Below are 26281 nucleotides of genomic sequence, written 5' to 3'. Positions count from 1 at the left end.
TCGGTTGGTAAGGTGGGAAGCTACCATGCAGGAAACCAGGGTTCGATTCCCGGAGGGGAATGAGCAATGGTACTGGGGGCAATTACCATATCAATGGCGAGCAGTTAACATCACCCAGTGAGGGTCCTTAGGCAAGACCCTTAACGCTACTGCCTCCCGAGCGCGGTTTCGGCTGCAGCTCACCGCTCCCCAAGGGGATGGGTCAAATGCGGAGAAAGAATTTCCCTTCGTGGGATAAAATACAGTGTATAAAAAAAAAAAAAAAAAAAGTGTGTTTAGAGCCTGGAGTCACCTAATAATCAGGAAGCTGGTGCAGATGACTGCTGATGATCAAGTAAGGTGGTGGGTCAGGTTTTCTCTGGATCAGGTTTGGACAATTAGGAATCGAATAAATAAAGTCCTTGAGCATTTATTTATTTCATCATATTCTGTGGCACAAGTTTCTTTTTCTTTTCAATTAGGTCAAGAGCCTCTGATCAAGAAGGTCAAACTTTACCTGCCCGCCTTTTTTCTACTGCATACAATTTATAGTGCAGCTATTACGAGAGATCAATAGCACTTAAACTGCTCCACTGATATTGAAACCTGCTTTGATTTACAAGCAAACAGATCCTTAGTCAAGTCCAAAGAAAAACAACAAATATATATGCACAAATGTGCGCCAGGACTTGACCAGTGTTTTTTTCAAGCCTTGATCTTTTTCCATCTATGTCTTTTATCTCTGAAACCGGCTTGGAAGACTCCACGCACACAGACACACACCCAGAGACCAGGCGCACACTGAGGAGAAGCTGCATTTTCATTAGGCTATATCTGTTTTGTTGGCAGCTTACGTTTCAAAGTTTAAAAGTCAGCCAAACGTCCAAAAAAAGTACTCTCAGTGATGACAAATTCAACATGCTAGAGAAGGATTTTTACATTTTTGGATAAACGCGTCAAAATGCAGCCACACATGAAAATACACAGGTAGGCTAGTCTTGACCTTGCATTGGCCAAACACCTATAAGTGCAATGGAAAACATAATGTGTGTCCTTTAGAGCCGCGGTCCCCCATTCCCCGGGCCGCGGACCAGTACCAGTCCGTGGGTCATTTGGTACCGGGCCGCACAGAAAGAATAAATAACTTGCATTACTTCCGTTTTATTTATTTCTGAATCTGAAAGATGTTTTATTTTGAAAAATGGCCCCATTCTCTGTTACATCCGTCTATGATGTCACTCTTGACGCAGGCCAATTCGCTCTTCTCGGTCACGTGAAAGGATAACGCTAAAATAAAACCCAGGTGTAAGCAAAATGAATAAAAAAACAAACATCTTTGGAAAGTTTATTTGCCAAGGGGAAAACGGCCAAGCTAGGAGACAGAAGAGGAGCCTTCGACTTACAAAAAAGAAAGCTACATTTAATAGACAGTATCAGGAGTCCAACTTAAAATACAAATTTATCCTAACGGGAGATTCCCACGCAGCATTTAGCATTGTGGTGAGTCGGATTTTTTATGCACTTTGTCAAACTTTGTATTTGTGGTGTATCTTATTTTGAAGGCATGTTTAGATGTTACCAAAGCGACCAGAGAGTTTTGCGGGCAGAGAGGACGTTGCTCATGTCATACTTCGGGTTTATTATGTTTAGAAAATACCACAGAAAATACCTATGCAATGTACAATGTTGTGCGTGTCAAAAGAAAAGCTCAGAGTTCGTCTTACCACGTCTCTCTGCCTCTATTGCAACGTTGCTACCGTATTTGTCCGTCACATTTGAAATGTCGGTCTGTGAGAATTTTGGCTGACATCTAACCGGTCGGTGGCGCAATAAAGTCTGGGGACCGCTGCTTTAGAGTGCTTCCTACAAATGATTCAAACCTTGATGATGGTCAACCCTACCAAGGACATGGAATGAGCTCTCCACAAAACAAGCATACATGGATGAAGGAAATAGATGGACAAGCAGCAGAGAGTGCAAATCGTTTAAACCTAATCGGCAGTGATGCACTCACACTACCAAGGCTGACATTTGATTGCAAACCTTGGAGCGCTGTTACTTGAGGGTTTAGAAGCCAGTCAACAAGAGTATAAAATTTTAGGTTTCAGGAAATTGGGGCTTTTGGGATTCAAGAGCCTGAATGGTGTTTTTCTCATCCCATCATAAAGTGACATTTTTGGGAAATGAGAGAGGCTTTGAAAGGATTGCAATATCTGTCAAACAAACATGATTAGATTCTTATAAAAAACAATGATAGCAAGGACATTACTTTTTTCGTACTAGCACTGACTGTGAGGATTGTTTCTTTTTTTTGTTTTTTTGTTTCAGCCACCATATCTTGGTTCTTGTAATGTTTTTTTTTTGTTCTGTCATACTCTCACCTGGTTTCATTAGCTAATTATCCACAGCTGTTTATCGTTACGGTCAGTCCTCTCCACCGTAGTCAAGTGTCAACTTTTCAGCTAAGTTTGGTCAAATCTTCTATTGTCAAACTATTTGTTTCGTCCTTTTGGGTCCAAAACCACCAGTTCTTGACAGTGATGATTTTTCAAGACTTGCCCTTGAAAATTTAGACGTTCATTTATCGTTTGCTCTGACTTCTTTTCTTTTTTATGTATGTTTTGTTTATCATTATTTTTATGTTTAGTCTCGATGAATCGCACGTAAAATTATTTTAGGCGTGCATTTTAATCGTCAGCTTTCTTGAGTGAATAAAGAAAAATGGTTGGACACAAGACTTTATTATAAGAAAGGTTCAAGTAAGAAAGAAAGGTTCCCTCTTTAGAGGAAGGTCAGTTTTCCTTGAATTTGCAGTTCTATCCATTCGACTGCCAACGATTATCAAACCAAAGCTGTCAAACTGAGGTATATGTTTGTGCTTTGGTGATTACAGAGGTTCTGACAAGAGTAGACATTGAAGAATCCCGGTTTTCCTCACACCTGCAGACTCTAGAAAAGTCCTTTCTAAATTTAACTTTTTATTAGGTCCTGTTTAGGAGACCTATATTTTTTTGACTGCAGTACATTTTTCTTTATGACTGTTTTAATTTGTTGTTTCCTGATACTTTCCTGTGCAAATATTTTTTTCCAAAATCATGTCAACAACAATAAAAAGAAATCCCACAATTGTTGTCAGAAACCCTCCTCCTCTACACATCATGACCATCTAGTATCAGAAAATGTCATTTTTGAGCCAGAACGAATACTTATCTTTTGAATCTTTAAGTAGACTCACACTGCCTTCACACAGCATTTGAGTCTATTTGATCCCATGAAATTCAAGCTGAAACGTCAAACCATCGGAGGATTGTCATCCATTTGCTGAGTAATTCTGTCGCTATTGGTTAACCCACGGCGCCTCTCCACATTACAGAACCGGTGAGACTTTAGTATATTTTACAAAAAAGGTGTGACCACTCTGACCTTCCTGAAAGACCCGCTCCAATGAAAATAGTGTTTTTAACATGTTCTTGTGGCATTTGTCTGACAATGGAGGACATATATAAATAAAATTAAGGTGAATATTCGTTTTTTTTTTTTTTTTATTAAAACTGTTGTGAATAAGGAGCAGACAAAAATATTTCCATTTAAAAAAGGTTGTAACAGTGGTGCAGGTGCTGCAATCATCAGCCAGAAGCTCCGTGCTCCACTTCATTCTGATGCATCCATGACAAATAGATCCATTCACATCTCCTTTTTCCTTATCTGAGCTGACATCTGGCTCAAAACTGTACGGCTGCACAGCTCCAATATTGGTCGCCACTTTTGTTGTACTGGTAATGTGAGTTTGGAATTGTAAGGGGCTGTAAGCTAGTTGAAGAGAGTGTAAACGCATGGATGATGGGGAATCAAGGAAGCGTTACTCTTCTTATTTTCTTTTCTCTAACCTTTCTTTTAAAGTATATTTTATAATGGTTATGTATGATTTTAATCTTTGCACTGTTATGTATTGTGATTTTAATGCATTTTCCTGTTTTGTGAAGCACTTTGAATTACTTTCTGTACGAATAGTGCTATACAAATAAACTCGGCTTGCCGTGCCGTGCCTTACTCTGCACCAACAGTTCCACTTACAACTCAGGGGCATATATCTAACGAACTCCTGCCACGCTGAAAGAAACTATGTCCTAAAAACGACTGAGGTTTTTTGATTTTGCCTAAAAACTGCATAATCATAGATAAAAGTCCACTGGGAGTGCTTTTACAACCAATCAAAAGAGGATTGGAGTGAGACTCTAACTGTTCCGGACTTGTCAAATTGAAAACAAAGAGCTATAACAGGAAATATGTTATCTTTACACTTGTGGGAAATCATGCACAATGAGCCTACAATCTATGCTGTTTCTTCCTGACATTTAGCAAAAGTTAACTTTACTTGAAAACCAAATGATGCGAGCGTTAGAATGACAATAAAAAGAAAACTAATCAGCAGTGGCAACAAGGCAGAGGCAGATGACAGATTCACAAACACCTTCTTTGTCTCTTTTCATATCTCTTCTGAGACCCTCTGCACACAAGATGCTCTGCCTTTAGGCAAATCACTCTTTTTTATGGAATTCCCCATTAACAACCCAGTTATATTCAGACAGCACTCATTATTCTTGGGCTATCTCGTTGCTTTCATGTGCTCCTGAGGAGATGTTACCAGCTGATTTTTGGGGTGAACTTTTAGCTTCCAAAAACCACCAATTTATACCAGTTTAACGCCCTCATCGGCAGTCCCTCACTTGTTGATAAGGTCAGCAAGCAGCCAACCAGGTAGACATCCCCAAGTCAACCAGCACAGCCATCCATCCATCCATCCAAGGGAACAGAGCGACCTGACAAGTGCGCACCTCCCGGCCCCCGCAGGTCAGCAGCTTACCTTGAGCGCCTCTATGTCCAAAGACGCCGACTGGTCCATGACTGTGAAGAGCGGCAAGTATAACAAAGGTCCCAGAGACGCAGAGGATCATAGGGGGACAGGTTAAAACCCTAAACCTCCCCCCAACCCCCTAAGAAAAGTTGAGGAGGTCTCTAGAGTCCCAAACTCAGCCGCAGCATCCCTGAGCTGATGCCGGTGTCCGCCTCGTTAATAATCCAGTCGGGCGACGGTTTTTTTCGGTGTCAGGCGTCCCTCTGTGTCCCTTAGTAAAACCAGGACTCCACGCCAAGAAAGAGCCTCCACCAACCCCCCTCCGTCCCCGGCTCTGCCCGTGCCGGGAACCGGGAGAGCAGAAAGTAAGTGGGAAAGCAACGCAGACGCGCGTAATGCTTTCAGCAGGAGGCTTTGCGCACTTGTCGATCCAGCAGGTGATTTGTGGGTGCTGTTACATCTGACTGAGAGTCCCCCCTGTCTTCCTCTCTGCTGGAATGAAGCCGGGACTGAGGCTCCCCTCCCCGCCCGCCCCCTTCACAGCCGGTCAGCGCAGAAATCCCGTTGTGTCCCGTTGGTTTCCGGTGGACGAGCCTCTGCCTCTGCTCTTGCGGCGGAATGGGAAACGTCCGGATCACACAGATGATATTCAGCTTTGCATGGGCGACTTCCATGCGGCAAACCGCCAGAGAGATCAGCTCTCCCCCCCAGAAAGAGAAAGAAGAGAGAATGAGAGAGAGAGAGAGAGAGAGAGAGAGGTGCTGAGGAGAGGAGATGGAGAGAGCAGCTGGAGTTGAGAAGGGAGGAGAGACGGAGGGAAGGCTGCTGTATATTATTTCAATGACTGACGTGTGTGTGTTGGCAGGGAGGGGGTGCGCTCCTCTAATCAACTAGATGAATCGACAATGCCTCTTTGCCACTGAAGTCAGGGGAGATTTAAATGCAGACTCTGTCGGGAGAGGGTTGTTGCAGAAAGTCTGTGTCTTCCTGGAGCTGCTGCGTTATTTTCTGAACACGCTGGAGTTGATACAGTCCGCCTCCGTCAGGATGTGGGAGCAGGACACTTCCCCAGTGGGCTGACTACCTTCGTGCGCGGACAAAAGTTCTCTTCTGTTGGGCGTCATGGCGCAATCTGTTCCAATCCTTCTCGCGCGTAATTGGATGTCGCCGCCTGCCGACCACCGGCACGTTTCATTATTCCTAACACACATTTTGAAAAGTGCCAGTGTGTGTAGGCGCGCGTGTGCAGGTGTGTGTTTGGAGGGGGGGGGGGGGGGGGGGGGGGGGGGGCAGGCAGGGATGATGGGAAAATCTGGAAAGAAGAGAACATTTCTAGAATGCAGGGATGAGAGGCTTCTTAGTGGAGAAGCTAAAGAAAAGTGGGAAGTTGAAGAGATAATAATAGCAGGAATAAGAAACTGGTGTGTTTATCTTACAAAAAGGCAACTCGTAAGATCTTGTAAAAACATTTGAATCGACATTTTCTAGAAGTGTGAGAATTTCCTTCAGGTTTCAGTAGAAAGCTTTCATTTTGTTGTGATATTGTGTAGCTGTTTGGTTGTGTCTCTGTGTGGTGCTAAGCATCTGTCCATGCTCCTCCTGATGAGTGACAGCTGGGATAGGCTCCAGCAGACCCTCCTGACCTGGTGAGGGAAGAGGCGAACGTGGTGGATGAATGACACCTGCAGCAGAAAGCAGCCATGCTGGTTCTGAGATCTTCTCAGATTTTCCTTGTAGAACATGTTTCCCAGCTGTCAGGAGTCGGTCAGGAGTCTGGTGTCTCCTGCAGGCGCGTCACCTGTCCCGCTTTAGTCTGAGTTTACCTCAGGAGGGATTTGTTGAAAGGCTCTGGAGAAATGATGTTGGAATCAGACTTGAGATCTGAGCACTGATCTGCATGGGCTTTGTTGATTTCTAAATAGTTATGTCTGTTTTTACATAATAATTAAGTAATTCATCTTTGTCATGTGCTTTATTGATACTGAAGGATTCTTAATTCTGTCTGATAAAAGTTATGAACCGGAAAATGATAAATCATGTGATAAAATGGTACAGTAGTTGGGATTATATAAATTCACTTCCTTCCACTCCCTTTCAAGCAATCTTTGATTTAATGTCAAATTGTCCTTAGTTTGATACATATGTGTATGAAAGTATAACTGCTGATTGAATTGTTTTGTGCATTATTCTTATTTGATTGCTTGAAATAAACCATTTCAAATCAAATCAAAGACATTTTAAACTGGAATTTACTTTAAAATTGATCTAATCCATCTTTCCCTTGATTGATTATTGATCTTTCGATTTAACGAACCCTCTTGACATATCGCAACCTTAAGAACATTTGAAGCGCCGCATGCTTCAAGCCGTTTGTTTCCTGTATCCACAAATGGGGTCACATGCACTGCCTCTCCTCCCTGCCAGCCAAGGCTCTCTCCCCCTTTCTCCTGCCGCTCTTCCCTGATATCAGCCACAGATGTGGCGTGCTGGTGTTGAGTTCCAGCTGTAATCCAACTAAAATCACCTCTGCAACACGGGGCTTTACTGTCACCACGCTGCCAGATTGCAGACTCAACTGTGCAGTCACACTCCATGGCCTGTGCTCTTTGATTCAAACTCCTCAGATGTACACCCCTGTTTTCCTGCGAGTCTCAGCCTCCTTCCACGTGTTTACAAATCCCAGATACCTTTTCCTGACTATGGAAATCACTTTCCTCTTTGGATACAGACCAGTTGGAAGCCCCACCTCTGTTTCCTTCTCTGGATGCTGCAGCTTCAGCATCAGTTTTTTCTTAAATCACTGCAAGTGTCTCCATTCATCTTCTGAGAACTAAGTGGAGCACTAGCATCTCTGACTTGACCTTGTCTCGTTAAGTCAGGGCAAAACCGAAATATGCACAGACAAATCTAAACCTGCTTTACTCTAAGCTGCTTCTAGTGGACAGTGTGTCCAATTGGATGAGGAGAAGTTTGAATTAGTGATGGTTTGAGGCAACATGACTGCACACTACATGGCTTCTGCTGAATTTTACACTCATTTCAAAGGTAAACCTTTAGAATAATGAAACTTTTTTCAACAAGCAATTCTAGCATACCCTTTTATATTTTTGGCACATAAATGCAATTTGACTTTTGAATATTTATCAGCTGGACTGCTGGTTTTTAAACAATAAAATGGAATATGTGAAATGTGCCACTGTGTGTCATGTGTGAAACTTGTTCTCAAATGCATGTTAATTAAAAAATAGGCAATCCCATTTCTTGTTGGCAGAGAAAGGTTTTGCTATTCTGGTAGGCAATGTTTATGCCTACTTTTTTGTAATACATTCTTAACTTTTTTACATATGTGGAGAATACAAATGAAAATGCACAGTTTGCACTATAAAAGCCCCTCTGTTTAAAGGCCCACTCCAATGAAAATAGTGTTTTTAACATGTTCTTGTATGTTGTATGTTGTATCTTGCATGTTTCTTATGATGGAGAACATATATAAAGAAAAATAAGATTAAAACTGTTTTCTGAGTATTTCTCTATTCAAATCATGGTGAATGAGCAGCAAATCAAAAATGCAGTTGGAAAAAGCTTGTATTTTTGACGTAAAAACTACAGTTAGCAGAACAAAAGCTCCCTGCTCCACTCCATTCTGATGCTTCCGCTTGTAGACAAATAGATCCATGTACGTCTTTGTTTTCCTCGTCCGTACAGCTAGATAGCTCCAATAGTGCTCGCCATGTTTGTTACACTGCTAGTGTTATGTTGGGGTTGTGAGGGGCTGTGAGTTAACAGGTGTAAACAAAAGGACGATGGGAAATGAGCGCAGACTTACTCCAACAGTCCCGCCCACAAGTCCTGCTGCTCCGCAGAAACTGTGTCCTAAAAAATAGCTTTTTTTTTAAATTTAGGCTAAAAACATCATAATCATAATTCAAAGACTACTGGGAATATTATGAAAATAGATTCAAAAATGTATGGAGTGGGACTTTAAGTCGTGTGTATGTTAAAATGTTTTCATATGGTGAAAAGATCTAATGCAGCTGTGGTGATCTAAATATTCAAAAATAACGGATCTGCCTTTGAGAGTGAGGACGGAAAGTATATCACTGGACACAGCTTTTCCCTTTTCTGTGAGGTCTGCCGGAACTGTCAGTTAGGTAAGGAAACTTTTAAAAACTCATCTTTTTACTCAGGCTTTTAACTCCAGTAAGCAGATTTAGAAGGCCAGCTTTTTTTAATTTTATTAATATAACTTTATTTGTATTTTTTATTGTTTTATTGCTTTTATTCTTTAATTTATTTTATTGTTATTGTTTCTTAATTGTATCATATTGTTTCTGATTTTGTGTTCAGCACTTTGGTTGCCTTTGCTTTTATAAGTGCTATACAAATAAATTGATCGATTGATTAATTGATTGATTGATTGATTGATTGATTGATTGATTGATTGATTGATTGATTGATTGATTGATTGATTGATTGATTGATTGATTGATTGATTGATTGATTGATTGAAATGTAACTCAGATCAACTCAGACCAATCAATGTCGACTGGCTCCAAATGGTGACGTGAGTAAAGCGGAAAAATGGGGACTGAATTGGCTTCATTTGCTGGAGCCAGAAGTAAAGCATTTTGTGTGGGCTGCGTCACACCCGCTTCGTCCATCTTTATTTCCGGTCAATGGAAGTGAGACAGGTTTTCATGTTTGTGCTACTCTGTGCCTGGATATTTAAGACCATCTACATTCATCAAAACAAACACAGCTGATGAGGCACACCAGAAAAGATTATAAACATTAGTCATTGAAGGAAAATATCAAAAAATTGATTTTTTTAAAGACTTTTCTTTTGCAGTTCAGCATATTTTTCTGCTTCTTTGTTTAACCAACCATCTTTTCTTTTCATTCTAAATCTTTTCATTTACTGTCCACGATTTGCTATCTCAAGCCATCTCCTTGTTCCTTTTTGCCGTTGTAAACTCTGCTTCCAATAACCCATTACTTTCTTTGAACTTGGTGCTTTCAGGTAATGGATAATTTTCAAAGGGCTTGTTATTTTAATGGGGGTTTGCCCTCAAATATGTAGACTCTGTGCTGAGCCAGCATTTCCCTCTCTCTGCCTCCAGTCACCAGAACAGTCCCTCCCTGTAAAATACTGTTTCACAGCGCAAAACTATATTTTCTTTTAAGAGATTTACACTTTTTCATCACTTGTGAAATTTCCCATGAGGTTTTTGAAGATACAGCAGTCACCTGCCATTTCCTGCACTCTGCTCCTGTTTTTCTGTGAATCTGCCTTTGCTTTAGAAAGGTGTTCACAACATTTACAAACTGAGATTTAAAGTTTTGCAAAAACAGAATTTAGCACGTCTTAGACTTTTAGTGTTGTTGCAAGAATCGAAGGCACAAATGTTTGCTTTACTCACTGCATAGGGGGCAGAGGCTTGTAGCTGAGTCACAACATTTTACAGCCATGCAAGCACAAAATTATTGAACATGAAAATCATGGGGAAAACAGCATAATTCCCCTGGTAACACTTACATTTTTTTATATCCCAATCTTCAGTTTTATTTCGTTTTTACCTGTTCTTGTGTCTTGTGTGCAGGCTGGTTGTGGGTTCTCCTGGAGGGCTCCGCCCCCTTTCCTGTGGCTCGCCATGAGTGGTGCACAGCTGCCTGCACTCTATTTCCGTGTCACCGTTTCTGCTCTGAGTCGCAGTGTTGCTGTAGTTCAGTCTGTTGTCCTGGGTTCCTTGCCTGAGAAATGCTGTTTTTGCGAGTCCTGTTACGTATGTGGGGTGGTGTTTTAAGTTATTAAAAGAACTCTGGATCTTCCCTCCACCTTGTTTAGTCCTGCATCAGGTTACCTGATACACCGTGACAGTTTCCTTTCATGGTTTCTTACAGCCTGCTCAAAAGGAAGCTTTTAACTATTTTACTGACACATTCATTGTTTTCTTTTACTCTGACTTTGGAAATAATTATTACATTGCTTGCATGCCATGAAGGCAATTTTATCCTTCAAAATAATTTTTTCCCCTATTTCCACATATAAATGCTTCTATTTTATTGTTCCATATATTTATTAAAAGCATATTTGTTTATGTAGAATTGCTTTTATGTATAACTTGAATGAGGCGCCCCTCTAAGAAGAGACCTTTTCATTTTGTTCTGTTGAATCTTACGTAATTAATAAAATGCAAAGAAAATAAGAATCATTTTCTCAAAGGAAACTGCCAATAACACATTGAAACATGTCTCTGGAAGGTGTAGAGAACGCCAAAGTTTCACAAGTTAGTGTATCTTAAAAAGACGGACATCTAAGGCTGAAATTTAAGCCTGTTATATAAATGTCAGACAAAACAGTGATCTATTTATCTGGTTAAGTCAATGTAGGTTTTGATATGACTATAAAATGACCGTGTCATGTTATTCACCTTTCAGCAGATCCCTTCAGGGGTTGCCACAGCACATTTGGTTTGGCAGAGAGTTTTACGCTGGATGCCCTTCCTGACCCAACCCTGTATTTCATCCGGGCTGGGGACTGGCACATGCAGGACGCAGGCCCCCCTTGTGGCTACATAGTTAAGCAGTGGCGTGAATGGCCTTGCCCAAGGACCTAAAATGTCAGTCCCAACTCAGCCCTCCAGCTGCTTAAAATGATCCACTCATGATAAAAAATATACATATTTTTACTATGTGATAAATTACAGACAAAATTTTAGTGCAAAAGCAATTTTCGGGACATATTTGTAATCTTTGAAAATGTATAGGACTTAAGACATTTTGGGACAAATATTGACTTGTGTTTAAACCATGACAAGTGATATTTGTTTCTGCCCAGTGGCCTTTGCAGTTTTAAAGATTAGTCATTTAGTGTGGTAAAAACAGATTTGATCAAAACAATTGGGAATTTTAATTAACTAAAACATTAATGAAAATTTGTCGACCCCCCTTTTTCCTCTGACAAAAAATGGCCTCAAGTTAAGTAACTTGAAATAAAGCTTTGAGTTAGTCTATTTTTTAAATCAGAATGCTAACTTTATGAAACTGCGTGATAAAGTAGGAAATTCTCCAGAAATTAAGATTTCTGAATATTTCAGGATGGTAAACCAACTAAATTACTACGTAACCTTAATCTCCAATTATGGTCTATGCAACAAGAACACATTTGTAACAAACAAAGACCAGCACTAAGATTTCCGTTTCTTTAAAGCTTAGCGTTTTTTGTATATTTCAAAGAAATGTCAAATGCAAGAAAAAGGCAGAATGTTTGGACAACTGTTAAATGAGAGCCTTGCAACACAGCACTCTCAGTGTGGCTGCAATCAGCAATGTGACATCCAGGCAACAAACTAGGTCTCCCCTACTTCATAATGCAGCAGGATGCTGGGCTGATTCAGGCACGCGTGTGTTTTCTCTTTGGTCATGGGCATGTTCCTACAGCACAGCTCCAAGAGGTGTGGGCATGGTGTGATGTGCCCCTAATTTTCAAAGAAAAGAGTTGTAATGAAAAACTCCAGCTGTGGCACAGTGTGATACCACCGAGAACTCATTACAAAATGCACATCAATATGGAGGCACTGACTGACTCCTGCCAACATCTAAGAGCTTTGATTCTAGTCATTATCTTGTGTTTATGACTGTGTTAGAAATACTGTTAGGTTTCCACATCTTCCACCTTGTGATACCTATGAAAGCCTCATGTGTAAATCATGGTCATTATGACACAATTCCAATGCATGGATTAACTTTTGTTTAGGGAAATCTTGACTAAATAAAAAGAGCAGCCTGGTTTTTGTCATTATTTTGCATGAAGATACATTTCTTATGTGCTTAGAAACGTTTTTTTATTAACTTGTTTCAACATAGTCAAAAAATCGGAATTGACTTGAATAAACTACAGTGTCAGAAAAATACTAAACATTACAATGTCTTATTGGACTATCTTGAATTTTAAGAACACTACAACATTGCATTTGTTCTATTTTCCTTTTCCCTCTTTAGGTCTTTTCAGGTATAATCACAAGTTTTTCAAATTAGCAATTGTCTTCATAATTAACTGCAAATACATCTGTTGGGAACATAGTCTTATTAAAGGAAACAGATTTAAACTTGAATCTCACTTCCTTTTTTATCCATAAGAAATTGTTGTGAAAAAAATCAAACTTGGTATGAACATAACATAGGTTCACACATTATTCCATCATCACAAAACTTTTCAAATATGGGTTGAGAAGTGGATTGTTTGCAAAAGGGGTATTCAGGTTAACAGTCTACAAGCAGTTGAACTGAATACATATCAATTACCCATAGAAACAATTACCCTTCTGCAAATAAGAGAAACTGTATTAGAATGTGTTTGATGAAACTGAATTGATCTTTTACAGAGAGGCTGCACGATTCTTCCATAGAAAGAAGGTGAGAGAGTCATCTGTGTGGGAGAGGTTTGCTGTGGAGATGCTTCTCCTCCACATAGTGAGGATTCAGCTTGGAGACTTTGGTAAGAATGCCCGCTGGATGTATAACAGGTGACAGGTCATGATGGGGAGATTATGCTTCAGCTGGTCTCAGATCGCCTTAGCTTCTTCCCTGAAGAGAAGAGTAAACTGAAAGGAATGTTCTGCTCTCTTTGTGCCCTATTGATTTGAGTACCGGTATAAATGGGAAATGATGGATGGATGGATGGATGGAAAGTAAATGTGATTAACCCCTTCACAGTATGTCGCTAATTTGCAATGTACCATTAAATCCAAGACTCCACTTATTTTAGCATCACCTAAAAGGAAAAAAAAAAATTGAAGACATTTTTTTTTTAAATACGTTCAGGCAAAAAGGGTTTAGGAGGAAAGAGATAAAGGAAAAAAGTTTTAATTTTTTGATTGTTTTAATTTCATTTAATTTTTTATATTTACTTTCATTTTGAAAAACGTTAAATCACCATGAAGAAAACAAGGCAAGGCAAGGCAAGTTTATTTGTATGGCACAATTCGTACACAAAGTAATTCAAGGTGCTTCACAAAACAGAAAAATGCATTAAAATCACAATACATCATAGAAATAATCAACGTAAAATTTACTTTAAAAAAAAAAATTGAAAATTGATTTAAAAATAAAGGAAGGAAAGGAAAGAAAAGTGCAGATAGGACCTTTCAGTCATATACACGGCTAAACAGAAATGTTTTAAGTCTAGATTTGAACATGAACACAGAAGAGGCCTGTCTTATGACTTCAGGGAGGCTGTTCCAGATTTTAGCTGCAGAATATTGAAACGCTGATTCCCCTTGTTTAGTTCTGACTCTGGGAATCAACAGGAGGCCGGCCCCTGAGGTCCTCAGAGTACAAGATGGTTCATATGGCACTAACATGATGTACTTTGGTGCTCGGCCATGGAGAGACTTGTACACAAGCAGAGCTGCTTTGAAGTCTATTCTTTGAGGTACAGGGAGCCAGTGCAAAGACCTGAGCACAGGACTAATGTGATCATACTTCCTGGTTCTGGTCAGGACTTGAGCAGCAGCATTCTGGATGTACTGAAGCTATTTTACAAATAAAAATTACTTTTTCTATAGAGAAACAAAAAACCTGCATCCATTTGATGAAGCACTTTGATGATCATACCTCTAAATTGGAGCTACAGAAGAGCATGCAGTGGTTACTGGAGACATTTCCACATACATCATGTTTTTTAGTCCTTTCTTTTATGTTTTTATGTTTATGTTCTGTGTTTCTTGAGAGTATTTTCAGCATGATCAACATGGCAAATGTGCTGCTGAAAACTAAATTGTGCAATATTTGTATTTCAACTGATTCAATGTTTATTATGGAGTGCTGCATAGTTTTTATTTTGTAGAGAGAAAGAGGAGTAAGGAAGAAATCAGGGATGCCACCATGTGAAGCTAGTTTTACATGGTGTCTCTGTGGCTGCTTTTTAAAGATCATTTTAAACCTATATATAAACGGCCTAATAGAGAGAAATAAAAAGCATGCTTTACTGTCTGAATTTTGTGTGTAATACATGGAGGAGTGACATATGTCCCTCCTACTATGTCATGTTTGGGTTGGAATATTTCACTTTTAAACCTGAGCAGATGCAGAAAATATTTATTTATTGGAATTTATCCAGATTTTTACATCTTTTACAATAATCAAGTCTGATAGTGATGTTTCAGTTCAATCTTTTATTTTATATTTTTTGTTCCTGAAAAATGTGTAATATTTCTTCATTTCTACACAACAACATTCTAAATATTTGGCGTAGCCTCGTGAATGCCGTCACTTTTAATTAAACTACAAAACCCATAAAGGCTTTAAAGTGTCCTTGACGCTGATTGGCTGACTCGGGATCCAATCGTTTAGCAGAGACGCGTCTGGCATCAGAGGCCGTGAAGCATCCTTCCGTCATGGCGTACGTCTGGGCTAAAACCATTGTTAATATGCGATTTCTTTCAGTTTTCTTTTTATTTCTACTATGTCTTCCGATCGGAGGAGGACAGAAAAAGAAAGAGGTAAGAGTTTAATTGTCTAAAGGGTCTTTTCATTCATAATGCGCAATTTATTATCTTTACGGAGCTCAAATGACCGGTGTTTTCAAGCTAGCGATGTAAATGTGAGGACAGCTAAGTGTATGGTCATTAAGGGAAACGAAAAAAACAGTCTTATCATATTGTGTTACTAAATGTTTTGTCTGAGGTCGTTACCGATATTCTTCGAATCGATACACGAAAGCCAGGCAAAAAGAAAAATGAAAGACTAACGTTTAAATTCATATCGAGTATGATGTCTTCAGCGAATATTATTAGCCTGTTTGCTTGATATCCTTCATTGAAACATTAGTCTATCGTTAGCAATTAGTCGTTTGGTAAGTATTTTACGTTACGGCATTTTTTGCCTTAAAACATTTTATTTTGGTAATCTTTCGGACAGGAAGTGCGGTGTTCGGTTTGTAATTCTATAATCTGAACGTTTTAGTCAGTTGCTGGGACTTTACACCATTATATTTATATATATATATCTATAGATATAGATATCTATATCTATATATCTTCAACCAGTGTGACTCAGAGAAATACTTGGTACTGAACAGTGCAGGTGAAGATTTCTAGATTCCTTTTGTATTCCTTGCAAGATAATCAAGTGCAAATTAAATATGTCTACAACCAAACAAGTAAACAAGAATTAATGTCAAATCCATTCACATTTTAGTTTCCTAAAGTTCACCTCACCGTTGTTTATCCACATCAAAAGAATCCAAAGTGAACATTATTAGAACATTCTAGCACACTGTATCGGTCACATGTCTTTGCTAAATTCAAAGTGTGTCCACACATTGGACTGGAATGATGGTTGATCTTTTTTTGTTCCCTACCCGGAAGGAAGATGACCTGATTTCACCTTTCACTCCTTGTGGGTGCCGCCCATTTCATGATGTCAGCCTAGAGAATAACCTCAGCAGCATGTCTTTGTTTCGCCCACGCAAAAGAAGCAACATCCGAACTTTTGCAAAGATGGATGTGCATACAAAGTGAAACAGTTTTGCTGATGACCTCTTGCTCCGCGGAGTAAGTCTTTGTGTGTTAGCCTGGGGGGTGTTGCTGGCATCTCAGACTTTTCCTGGAGGAGGCTATTCTTAACTTGTCTACTTATGCTAAGTTGGTTTATTTAATGAAGTAGTTCATTTTTGAACACAGGTATTGGTTGAATATATTAGCATTATGAATGTGCATCGTCACAATGTGAGAACCCACTCGTTTTGTTGATTAGAAAGGGACTGGTGCTCAGAGTGCAGGGTTTTAGAGGAATACTCAGAGATGCGTGAATGGATAAAAGTACATACTTTGGGGTTGTTTTTGTGAAAAAATAACATTGTAAAACACTGAAAAGCTCCAAAAAGTTGATTTAGCATGATACAGGCCCTTCAAAGAAGAGTCCAGTTCCTACATTTCTAAAAGTCAGACCAAAGCCTCTTTTTTTAATTTCATTTAATAACATCAAAACGATACATATCAAAATACAAAAAAGGGTCCGTGGATGAATGGGACTGATAATGAAGTTCTTTGAATTGGGCCTTCCAAGAAGGTTGTGAAGCGCCATATAAGATAAGATGGATAAGATAGCTGTTTATTATCATACACACAGCTTTTACACTGACATACCAAATATCATTTCAGTAGTAATGATAAGTATTAGGGATGGGCGATATATCTGCGCCAGTATCGGCCGATATTTGCATAATTTGTGTTTATCAGTATTTGTCCGATATTAAAAAATCTACCGATATTCTACTGATTGTTTCAGAAATACTTTTTTATATAAAATGTATACTTGTTCTTAATAGATTGGGAAGCTTATGTTTACAGTCCTAGTCGATAATTAATTGTTTTCAGGTAAATTTTATTTTTGATTGGGATACATGTTGTTCCTAATAGATCCCTGGCAATGGGGATCTTATGGTTTACAGTTATGTCCAATATTACAGATATATTTACATTGAAGTGATACTTGTTCCTATAATATCCTTTGCTGTATGTTAAAAAGGTCAAGTTCATTGTGATTGTCCAGCAAAGATAAAGTTGTGCATTTCTAATGAAGAAACAAAAAGGGAATCTAAACTTTGTCTTACTGTAGACACTTAAGTATCAGTATCCACAAATATCGGCTATTGGCTACAGTTGGAGGGGAAAAATCGGTTAACGGTTTAGGCCAGAACAAATTAAATCGACCCATCCCTAATAAGTAAATGCCGTTTATACACCATTTAACCCAGAAAGAATTTTAAAATTTATTATATTTGAAATTTGTGGTTTATAAAATAGTGATCATATTTTTTGCTCACGCTTTATGAGCATCCAAATGTAACTGTTAAAATAATTTAATCTAAAAAAAAAATGATAAATGCGACACATTTACAAAAACATTAAAAGAAATAACCCTATCACAGTTACTAGCTAACATTCTGTACATCCTGTATCTCAAGGTTAGATGCTTTAGACTATCATGTTAATCAACAGGGTTCATGTGAAATGATCATTAATGCCATTTCCTACAACTCTCTTTCAAAGTATACAGATTGTACACGCATACATGAATAAAACTGGGGACTGCACTTAATCGGTCCACAAATTAACATTTCTATTCGAGTTTTAATTTTAACAAAGTTTAATTCAATATAGACTTATTTGCTAAATTTCTACCAAAAATAAAACCAGTTTTGTTTGACCATAAAACACAGTTTCACATAGCTAATGGTTTAAACCCAACTTTCATTGATAAAAGTATAAATTACATCAAAAACAATTAGAAAAGCTGATGTGTTGAGTGTAAAAATACAAAAAAGAAAGCTAAAAAAGAAAACTGATTAATAGATTTGATGAATTTCTATCTTGCAATTTCTAACTAAAAATATATTTTTTTAACCCAATGCTATCTATACATTAAATTTCTAATAAATAAAAAAAAACTTTGTAAAAATGACTGAGAAGAATTAATTTATTAAAAATGTAAACAATGACAAATAACAGTAATTGGTGAGCAACGGTGAACTTATTGGTAAATAGTTTGACAGCTTTGTTCCTGCAGTACAACAACACATTTAGTTAACCTGGTAAATAGTTTTTCAGGCTTTGGGGTTGACACAATTTATTTGTTAGCAGGTATTTGTTTCCCCTTCACTCCAGTCTGTTTTTAATTTTGGTCCATCATGTCTGAAAGATGTGGAAAATGCGGAAACCAAGGGACAGGCTGAAGACATGCTTTCAGTTAGCCGCTGTGGAGATATTGAAGGGTTATAATGTGAGTAATGTGTTCTCACCATAGCCTGCCTGAGGCCATGTCAGAGGAGGTGGAAGAGGCAGAGGAAGATTCTATTTTTGCTTGAAATGGACAAAATGGTGATGCAGCGCTTTATATTCGCCTCACCATTTTCTGCTTTTTCTCTATTCTTTTTTCATCTGCTGCAGGCTGGCGAATGCTTGGACTTGAACTGTGAATAAGGTGGGCAGCTGTAAGTGGTGGATGTGCCAGTTGACTTGCCGTTTAGTGGTATAGGTTGATTTTCAGCTTGACCAGTTTGGAGTATTGGTCAGGGACATCAAACTTTTTTGTCTTCAGTCTTTATCCACTCCAGTATCGAGCTTAGGTATTTCAGAGGAATAGAGAAAATAAAGAGAGTTTTGTATGTGGTTTTCCTACATGTGATGTGACTGAGGTTTCTACTTATGCTTCCCTATATTCAGGTCCTACATAACGTACTAAATTACCACTGTGTTGGCCACATTGTAATTATTGAGTACAACAACAAGAGCAGAGTCTGGGTGGAAAATGGACTGGTCACACCAGATGGAGTGAATGCAACACATTAAACCACTGCTTGAAAAATATATTTTAAATGAAAATTATTCTAATGAGAGGAACCCTGCTGGTTTTAACACAGAATCCCAGCAAAAATGTTTCTGAAGTGTATTTTTGCTATTCTACAATATCTATCCATTTACATGATAATATATTACTGTTGGCACACAAAAGAACAATTTTTAAAGTTGCATATTAGTTATTTTTCTAAACTTTTTTACCAACCCGGAAGTAAGACGACTCAATCTGGGGCGCCACCTTTCCCTCCTTGTGGGTGCCGCCCATTTCCTTACTTCAACCTAGAGCTAGCCTCAGCAGCGTGTCTGCTTCTCGCCCACGAAAACAAACATCTGAACTTCTGCAAAGATGGATGGACGTATTAAGCATATAAAATGAAAGCGTTTTTGCCAACCTCTACTAATTACGGAGAAAGTGGGTGTGTGTGTGTTTTAGCCTGGAGGCGGTGCTGGCAGCAAAGACTCTTCCTGGAAGGGGCTGTTCTCATTGGTTTATGTCAGCTCGGGAGAACACACTTGTTTTCATGGATTGGGAGGGGCTGGTGCTCAGATTGGAGGATTTTAGAGGAAAACCCAGAAAGTGAACGGATCAAAATACCGCTTTGGGGTTTCTTTTTGTGAGGAATGAACATTATCATACACTTGAAAGCTCCTTCACTGCTCCAAAGCTTTCAATTTACCGGTCGATCTTCATTCCAGTACTCACCTATGGTCATGAGCTCTGGGTCATGACCTAAAGAATGAAGCCCTGCATACAAGCAGCCACAATTAGCTTCCCCTGTAGGGTGGCTGGGCGCTTCCTTAGAGATAGGGAGAGAGAATCGGCCACCTGGAGAGAGCCCAGAGTAGAGCCTTTGCTTCTCTGCATCAGGAAGAGCTAGTTGAGGTGGCTTGTACATCTAGTCCAAATGCCTCCTGGACACTTCCCTGGGGAGGTGTTTCAGACCCAAGACACGCTGGCCAGACTATGTATTTCGGCTGGCCTAAGAACGCCTCAGGGTCCTTCCTCAAAGGAGCTGGAGAAAGTGGCCAGTGAGAGGGAAGTCTGGGCATCTTTGCTTGGACTGCTGCCCCTGCGACTTCGTCCCAGATGAGAGAAAGAAGACGAATAAATGGATAGATGGATGGATTTTTTTTGTAGAGTTTCAGCTGAGATGTTTCACTAAAAACATCTAGTCTGATCTGCAGCTGTAACAGCTTCTGCAACATCATGCTTATTCTGTTTCCACATTTAGGTAGGCCCAGGCTTAGAACAGCTCACGTCTAGACATGTTTCATTGATCTTATTGGTAAGAAGAAGTTGTAAACATAGACACGGCACTCAAGGTTGAGTGCAGCCGATAAACTTTCAGACTCTCAAAATCGTCTATTAGATGAGAGTTGGGGAAAAGAAATTAGAGATCACACATGGAAAGAATAAAATCTAGATTTTTAAGCTTCAGCACTTAAATGTTTCTTTTTAAAGTGATGCTATGTTGCCCTAAAGCCAAAGAACAGATATCATGAGGAGAAAAGACATATTTATATCCCTTCAATACACCCTCATTTATCACTTCAGCTCTGCTAGATATTACAGCTGGTGTTGTTTTTCTATCTTAAGGCTGACCACAGCACAAAGAAAGAACCTGTGTAAGCACTTCCTGTGCCTAGACATGTTAAGTTTAGGAAGGAAAAAGAAGTCTAAGACTGATTCTGAGGCAAGGAGGACTGCATCTGGAGAGTTATATATCCAGAGACACCAAAATTGCACTACCCAGGGACCAGTTTAATAAGTGGATTGGAATAATAAAAACTTGCTACCTCTGCACACAGAGGCTTAATAAAGCACTTGCTTAGAGCCTTTAGGGCAAAAGCAAAGTCACTTGCAGAGTTTAGACCTGGGCCTGTGAAACTAAGCACTGTGCAAGCAGTTTTTACGTTTGGCTTACTCAGACTAGTTTACCAGAAAATACGTTTGAGCGCTCTGATATTGTTTTCGGCAATTTTACATTTGATTTATTTTAGGTCTGCACGATATGAGGAAAACTCGCGGTATGCGATATTAGTGATCAATATTGCGATGATAATATAATTTACGATACATGAACATATAGCAAAACAACCAAAAACATAATTTCCATTTCACTGCAACAGTTTAATTTAAATAAGAGTTAACCTTGTCTACATAGGAAGCCAACATTTAACATAAAAAGGCTACATCCGATTGGTCTAAAACGTGAAGGCGTCCGTCTTATTGGTCAAATTCCTAAATGGATTTATTTGATTTGTTAAATAATTCAAGGTGCCATAAGATTATTTTAGCACATTTATGGTAACCATGTATTACATTTTCTGCCGTCTTTTGCGATATGTGTATTGCACAGCTTTATATCCCGATAGCGATATATTTGCATTATATTGTGCAGGTCTAGTTTATTTCATTTTCAAGGAACAGCCTTCAAAAAAATTAAGATCATGTTAATCATTCATATTAGTATGCTTATTGTACATAATGTTACTGTGTGAAATTGCAAAAGTTCCTCGGAGCGAACAGTTTGGAGGCCAGTTTTGTTTGTATGGACACTGCAGAAGAACGTGCCTCATTTTTATTCATGTCACATTGTTGACTCCAGCTTCAGCAGCAGTTGTCAAGCTGAACATTGTTAGGTTTCAAATATATCTTAATATCAGTTCTTACTGAGTTGTGGTACGACAAAAATAGTTTACAAGAGTGACTCAGAAGAGCAAATGAAGGAACAAAGAGTTTAGAAAGAAGGGCTGCACAGTGGTTAGCACTCTAGCTTCACAGCGAGAAGGCCCTGATAGGATTCCCGGCTGGGTCCTTACTTATGTGGAGTTATCATGTTGCCTTGTTGAAATTGATAAAATACACATCTTTGCACCAAGGATTTATCTAAAACACTTTAGGTTTTATTTCTGTTTGTAAAGTAACATTTGGTTGAGTCAGTTCCCTTCTGGTTCAGTGGCAGCCATCAACTCTAGTCTGTCTGGAGGAAGTGTCCCAGATCCCACATCTGCTAGGATTCAGGAGGTATCTGCCCTGAGAAGAGAGGAAATGATATAGAGGAGGACGTCATTTGCTTGGTCTGTGCTCCACAATCACAAGATTTTGGGATTAAGATTTATCCCCAACAAATTTATTCAGATTTAGTGAAATGCATTTTAATGCTAGTATATCACCTTATAGCCTCGTTTCCACTGAGCGGTACAGTTTGGTATCTTGAGTATTTCCATTAAAAAATGTAAGCCAGACTGAACAGTGCAATCTTTGGGCCCCCCGTTGGTTGTGGGTCTATAGAAAAATGGAACGGACCGGTTGGGAAGGCGCTACTGTCATCACAAGATGAAACCATTTATTAGCAGAATGTCATTACTTATATAGAGCTTTACTACCATCTAGAAAGCTCAAAACTCTTTACAGTCACATTCACACACTGATGCGGCCCTGCTGCCAAAAACTGGCCACAAACTATAACCACCAGGAGCAATGTAAGATTCAGTGTCTTGCCCGAGGACACTTCAACACATGGGAAGCAAGGCGGGAACCAAACCTCTTGTGATAATTATTAAAAGCCATGAAATGATTTTTCTTCTCCCTGTTTTGTGGTTTTTCCAGTTATTGCCTCCTAACTGAAGTATACCTCTCATTTCTGTAGCTAATTCTGTGGCTAACCCTTCGAGATCTAACAGGGTACAGAACCTTTCCTAGTTGGGAAAACATGTTTCTTAATACCATTAATCACATCTAAAGTGACCTTCTGAAATGATCTCTTTTGTGCCCAGTCCTTTGCTCAATCATTTATTCTTTTTTTTTCATGGATCAGTCAAGTAATGAAGCCATACTTCATCCACTGTACATGCTGTCTTTTATTGTGACACTGTTCCTTACTGTGGTGTGGTTACATGCCATTTCTGGCGATGTTCTCATCTTGAGATGCACTTTTCTTTGTGTAATGATCCATTTGCAAGTTCAAAATGTATTCAGTTTGTACAATGAAAATGGACTTTAAGTGCAGATTCTCAGCTTTAAATGGGGCTTATTCACATTGGATGGTGAGTTTAAAAATGACACCCCTTGTAAATGTGGGATGTCTTTAATGGGATAAACTTTGTTTTGTTTGTTTTTTTATTAAAAGCTTTAAGAGAAAAACGATAAAATATTTTTTTTCTCATTCTGATGTGTAACAGTTGTGAAGTATTATAGTGGTTTGGGCCTTTATTTCTCATTGTTCTACTGTAACTTATTATGGCTCTGAGAGTGGGTGTGGTTCTTACTCTGGGTGACCTTTGTTTCAAGGATACATAAAGGTGTATTGCAGTACTTGCATAGAAAAAAGAGAACATTGTTGTTAGGATAGCATTTTGACCCACAGAAACCCAAACATTTCTGTCCCAAATCACCAACATTTGTGCTTTTTCATATCTTGATCTCTTCTCAGATATCTTTTTTTTCTTTAAATCAATAAACAAATCCTTTGATATCATATTATTTCTCTAATGTAAGTGAAATAAATGTCAGACAAAAAACATATATTACGTTTTTAACGCACAATAAGATTAGAGTTAAAAACCTTTAAAAAAAATCCTATTTACCTTTTCTCATTGCAATTTAAGCAGACGGGTCTTCAGTTTTGTTTCTGAGTAGCTGGTACTGTGCTTTCCGGGGGGTGGAAGTCTCCGAGTTCCCTCTCAATGGGGTATCTGTGGGGCACTGCCTGCCTATGCCACCTTATTACCCTCTAAATGCTCCATGCTGAGCCATCTGGGGTTCACACTTTTCTTTCTTCATTCAGTTACATCATGTTACTAAATGCACACATTCACCTGCCTTCTCACCTCTGCTCAAACACTGATGTTTTCATGCTTGCAGATATGCCTAATGTATAAAAAATGTATGCTTCTGTGTGTTGTATACACATATGTGCATGCGAGTTAGCATGCATACAGTATGTGGTATTTGCAGTTAGCTGTGTGGATCTGCATAAATGCGTGTTGCAAGTTTTTGCAATGCAGCCCTACAGTTAAGACAAATGTCATGATGGTGATGCTAGGCCTCAAACAAATGTGAACAAGATATTGACAGATTTAATAATAAATGTTTAATAGATATTATTAATTAATGTTTTAAACTGTGACAGCATGTGTCTCTCTTGTTTTGTTATGTCTTAACTCAAACAATGTCCTACAAAGGCATTTCAAGGAGAAACGATGTTTGTTTGTTTTTAATGAGAATGGCTCTCTATGTGCTGCAGACAGAGAGATGATGGTAAGACGACTGACAAGGGACAGAAAATACAAAGTACAAGCTCAGAGAAAACATGATTAGAAAAAAAAAGTGATCTATAATGTCTCGAAAACAACCAAAACTAATACATTTTTACATTGATGGTCATGAATAAATATCATCACTCTTATGGTTCAACGGCCGTTTTGGTAGAAATTCATTGTCTTTGAATTTTAGGAATTTTTAATGGAGTCATGTATCACATGATCAAAAATGTTCAATACTTCTGAAGATACTAAAGTTACAGTCACCAAACTTTCTCACATGATACATTGTCACCTACATTTGCTTGTTAAAAGTTAACTATTTTTACTAGTTGATAGTTGCACTATTTTCACTTGATTGCTCAAACTATTACACAGAACTGCATTGTTTAAGTGTTAAATGATAAAAAGAGGTTAATAACATAAAAATGGGGACAGACCTGGATCTTTTTATTACATTTGTTCATTTTTAAAATGCTCTATTTCATGCTATTTTGTGGTTTTAAGTGTATAATAATTTTCTTTCTTCATTATTAACAACCATAAAGCGGTATTTCGATCCATTCACACATTTCTGAGTACAGTGATCCCTTGCTACAACGCGGTTTACTTTTCACGGTTTCGCTACTTCACGGATTTGCATCGTGCATTGTGTTCTGAATTCTGATTGGCTAAAAAGTCACTCCGCTTCTTCTCTACCTGTGCGTCAATAACGCTACTGTTTAATATGTACACGTACGTAAAACAGCTTGCCAAATTAACAGCACGTACGTGCAAATTCTCTTGCAATTTCGAGTTTCTCTAAAACCCATAGAAAAAAGAGCAACAACTGCCTATCTCTATGTTCTTCTCCCGAACACACACACCTGCATCGCGGGCTTCAGAAAAAGAAAACAGTGCAGAGCGGAGTCAGGATGCAGCGGCTCTGTCTGAAGAGCAGTGAAATACACCTGAGTTACTATTTGTCCAACTGTACTTTGTATTTTTTTCATAATTGTTTTTTAAACTTTCTCTCGTTTAATCCAATTACTCGGGTCGCGGTGGGCGGGGCTAATCTCCGCGATTTGAAGCCTTCTGACTGTTCACATTGATGATTAAAATTATTATTTGACAGTACAGTACAGAGTTATTTGTTGAAAAAAAACGTTTCTAAAGTACTTTTATTTGTGAAACAAATGCTTGAGCCTGTAAAATGGTTTGTTCTTTCTTTTCAATGTATAATAGAGTATTTTTGTATAATAATTGAAAAAAATAGAGGTTTCTACTTCACGGATTTTGCCTATCACGGGTTCTTTTTGGAACGTAACCCCCGCGAAAAACAAGGGTTTACTGTATTCCTCTAAAAACCTGTGCTCAGAGCACCAGCCCCTTCCAGTCCACAAAAATGAGTAGGTCCTCACATTGTGACACGAAAAAGTGAGGAACAGTAGTGATCCGCAAAATGCTTTCCTTTTATATGCACAAGATTCACATTCATCTTTGCAAAATTTCAGATGTTATTTTTTTTCTTGGGCGAAACACAGACAGGCTGCAGAGGCCGGCTCTAGTTTAACATCATAAAAAGGTGCGGCACCCATACGAAGTGGAAGGCGGAGCCCCAGAGATGGAAAGTCTTACTTCTGTGTAGGAGAAGAACATAGGAATATAACTCATATTTAATTAAGAAATTGTTCTTTTGTGTGCGAAAGGCAATATATTATCATATATATGGATATAATTTACTCTGAAAATGCTTAAGAAAACCATGATATAGGCCCTTTAAATGTTTTACAAAAGTATTGAATCAGCTTATTCTTTTTGGTCATCGTGTAATAAGGGT

General features: G+C 38.7%; 2 protein-coding genes across 2 annotated transcripts in view; one reads left to right on the top strand and one right to left on the bottom strand.

Moving 5' to 3' along the window:
• sgcz (sarcoglycan zeta) overlaps positions 1–6066 on the bottom strand; it is a 450656-nt gene extending 444590 nt beyond the window's left edge. The window contains exon 1 of the mRNA XM_023960554.1: positions 4844–6066. Within this exon, the coding sequence (XP_023816322.1) occupies positions 4844–4882 (39 nt within the window). The 5' untranslated portion in view covers positions 4883–6066. The remainder of the gene's footprint in view (positions 1–4843) is intronic.
• Positions 6067–15173: 9107 nt separating this feature from the next.
• LOC101168184 (tumor suppressor candidate 3) overlaps positions 15174–26281 on the top strand; it is a 91092-nt gene continuing 79984 nt past the window's right edge. The window contains exon 1 of the mRNA XM_004066213.4: positions 15174–15336. Within this exon, the coding sequence (XP_004066261.1) occupies positions 15232–15336 (105 nt within the window). The 5' untranslated portion in view covers positions 15174–15231. The remainder of the gene's footprint in view (positions 15337–26281) is intronic.

The sequence above is a fragment of the Oryzias latipes genome, chromosome 1, assembly GCF_002234675.1.
Source record: "Oryzias latipes chromosome 1, ASM223467v1".
NCBI lineage: Eukaryota > Metazoa > Chordata > Actinopteri > Beloniformes > Adrianichthyidae > Oryzias > Oryzias latipes.
The sequence above is the reverse complement of the archived record's forward strand: the minus strand, read 5'-3'. Positions and strand labels throughout refer to the sequence as shown.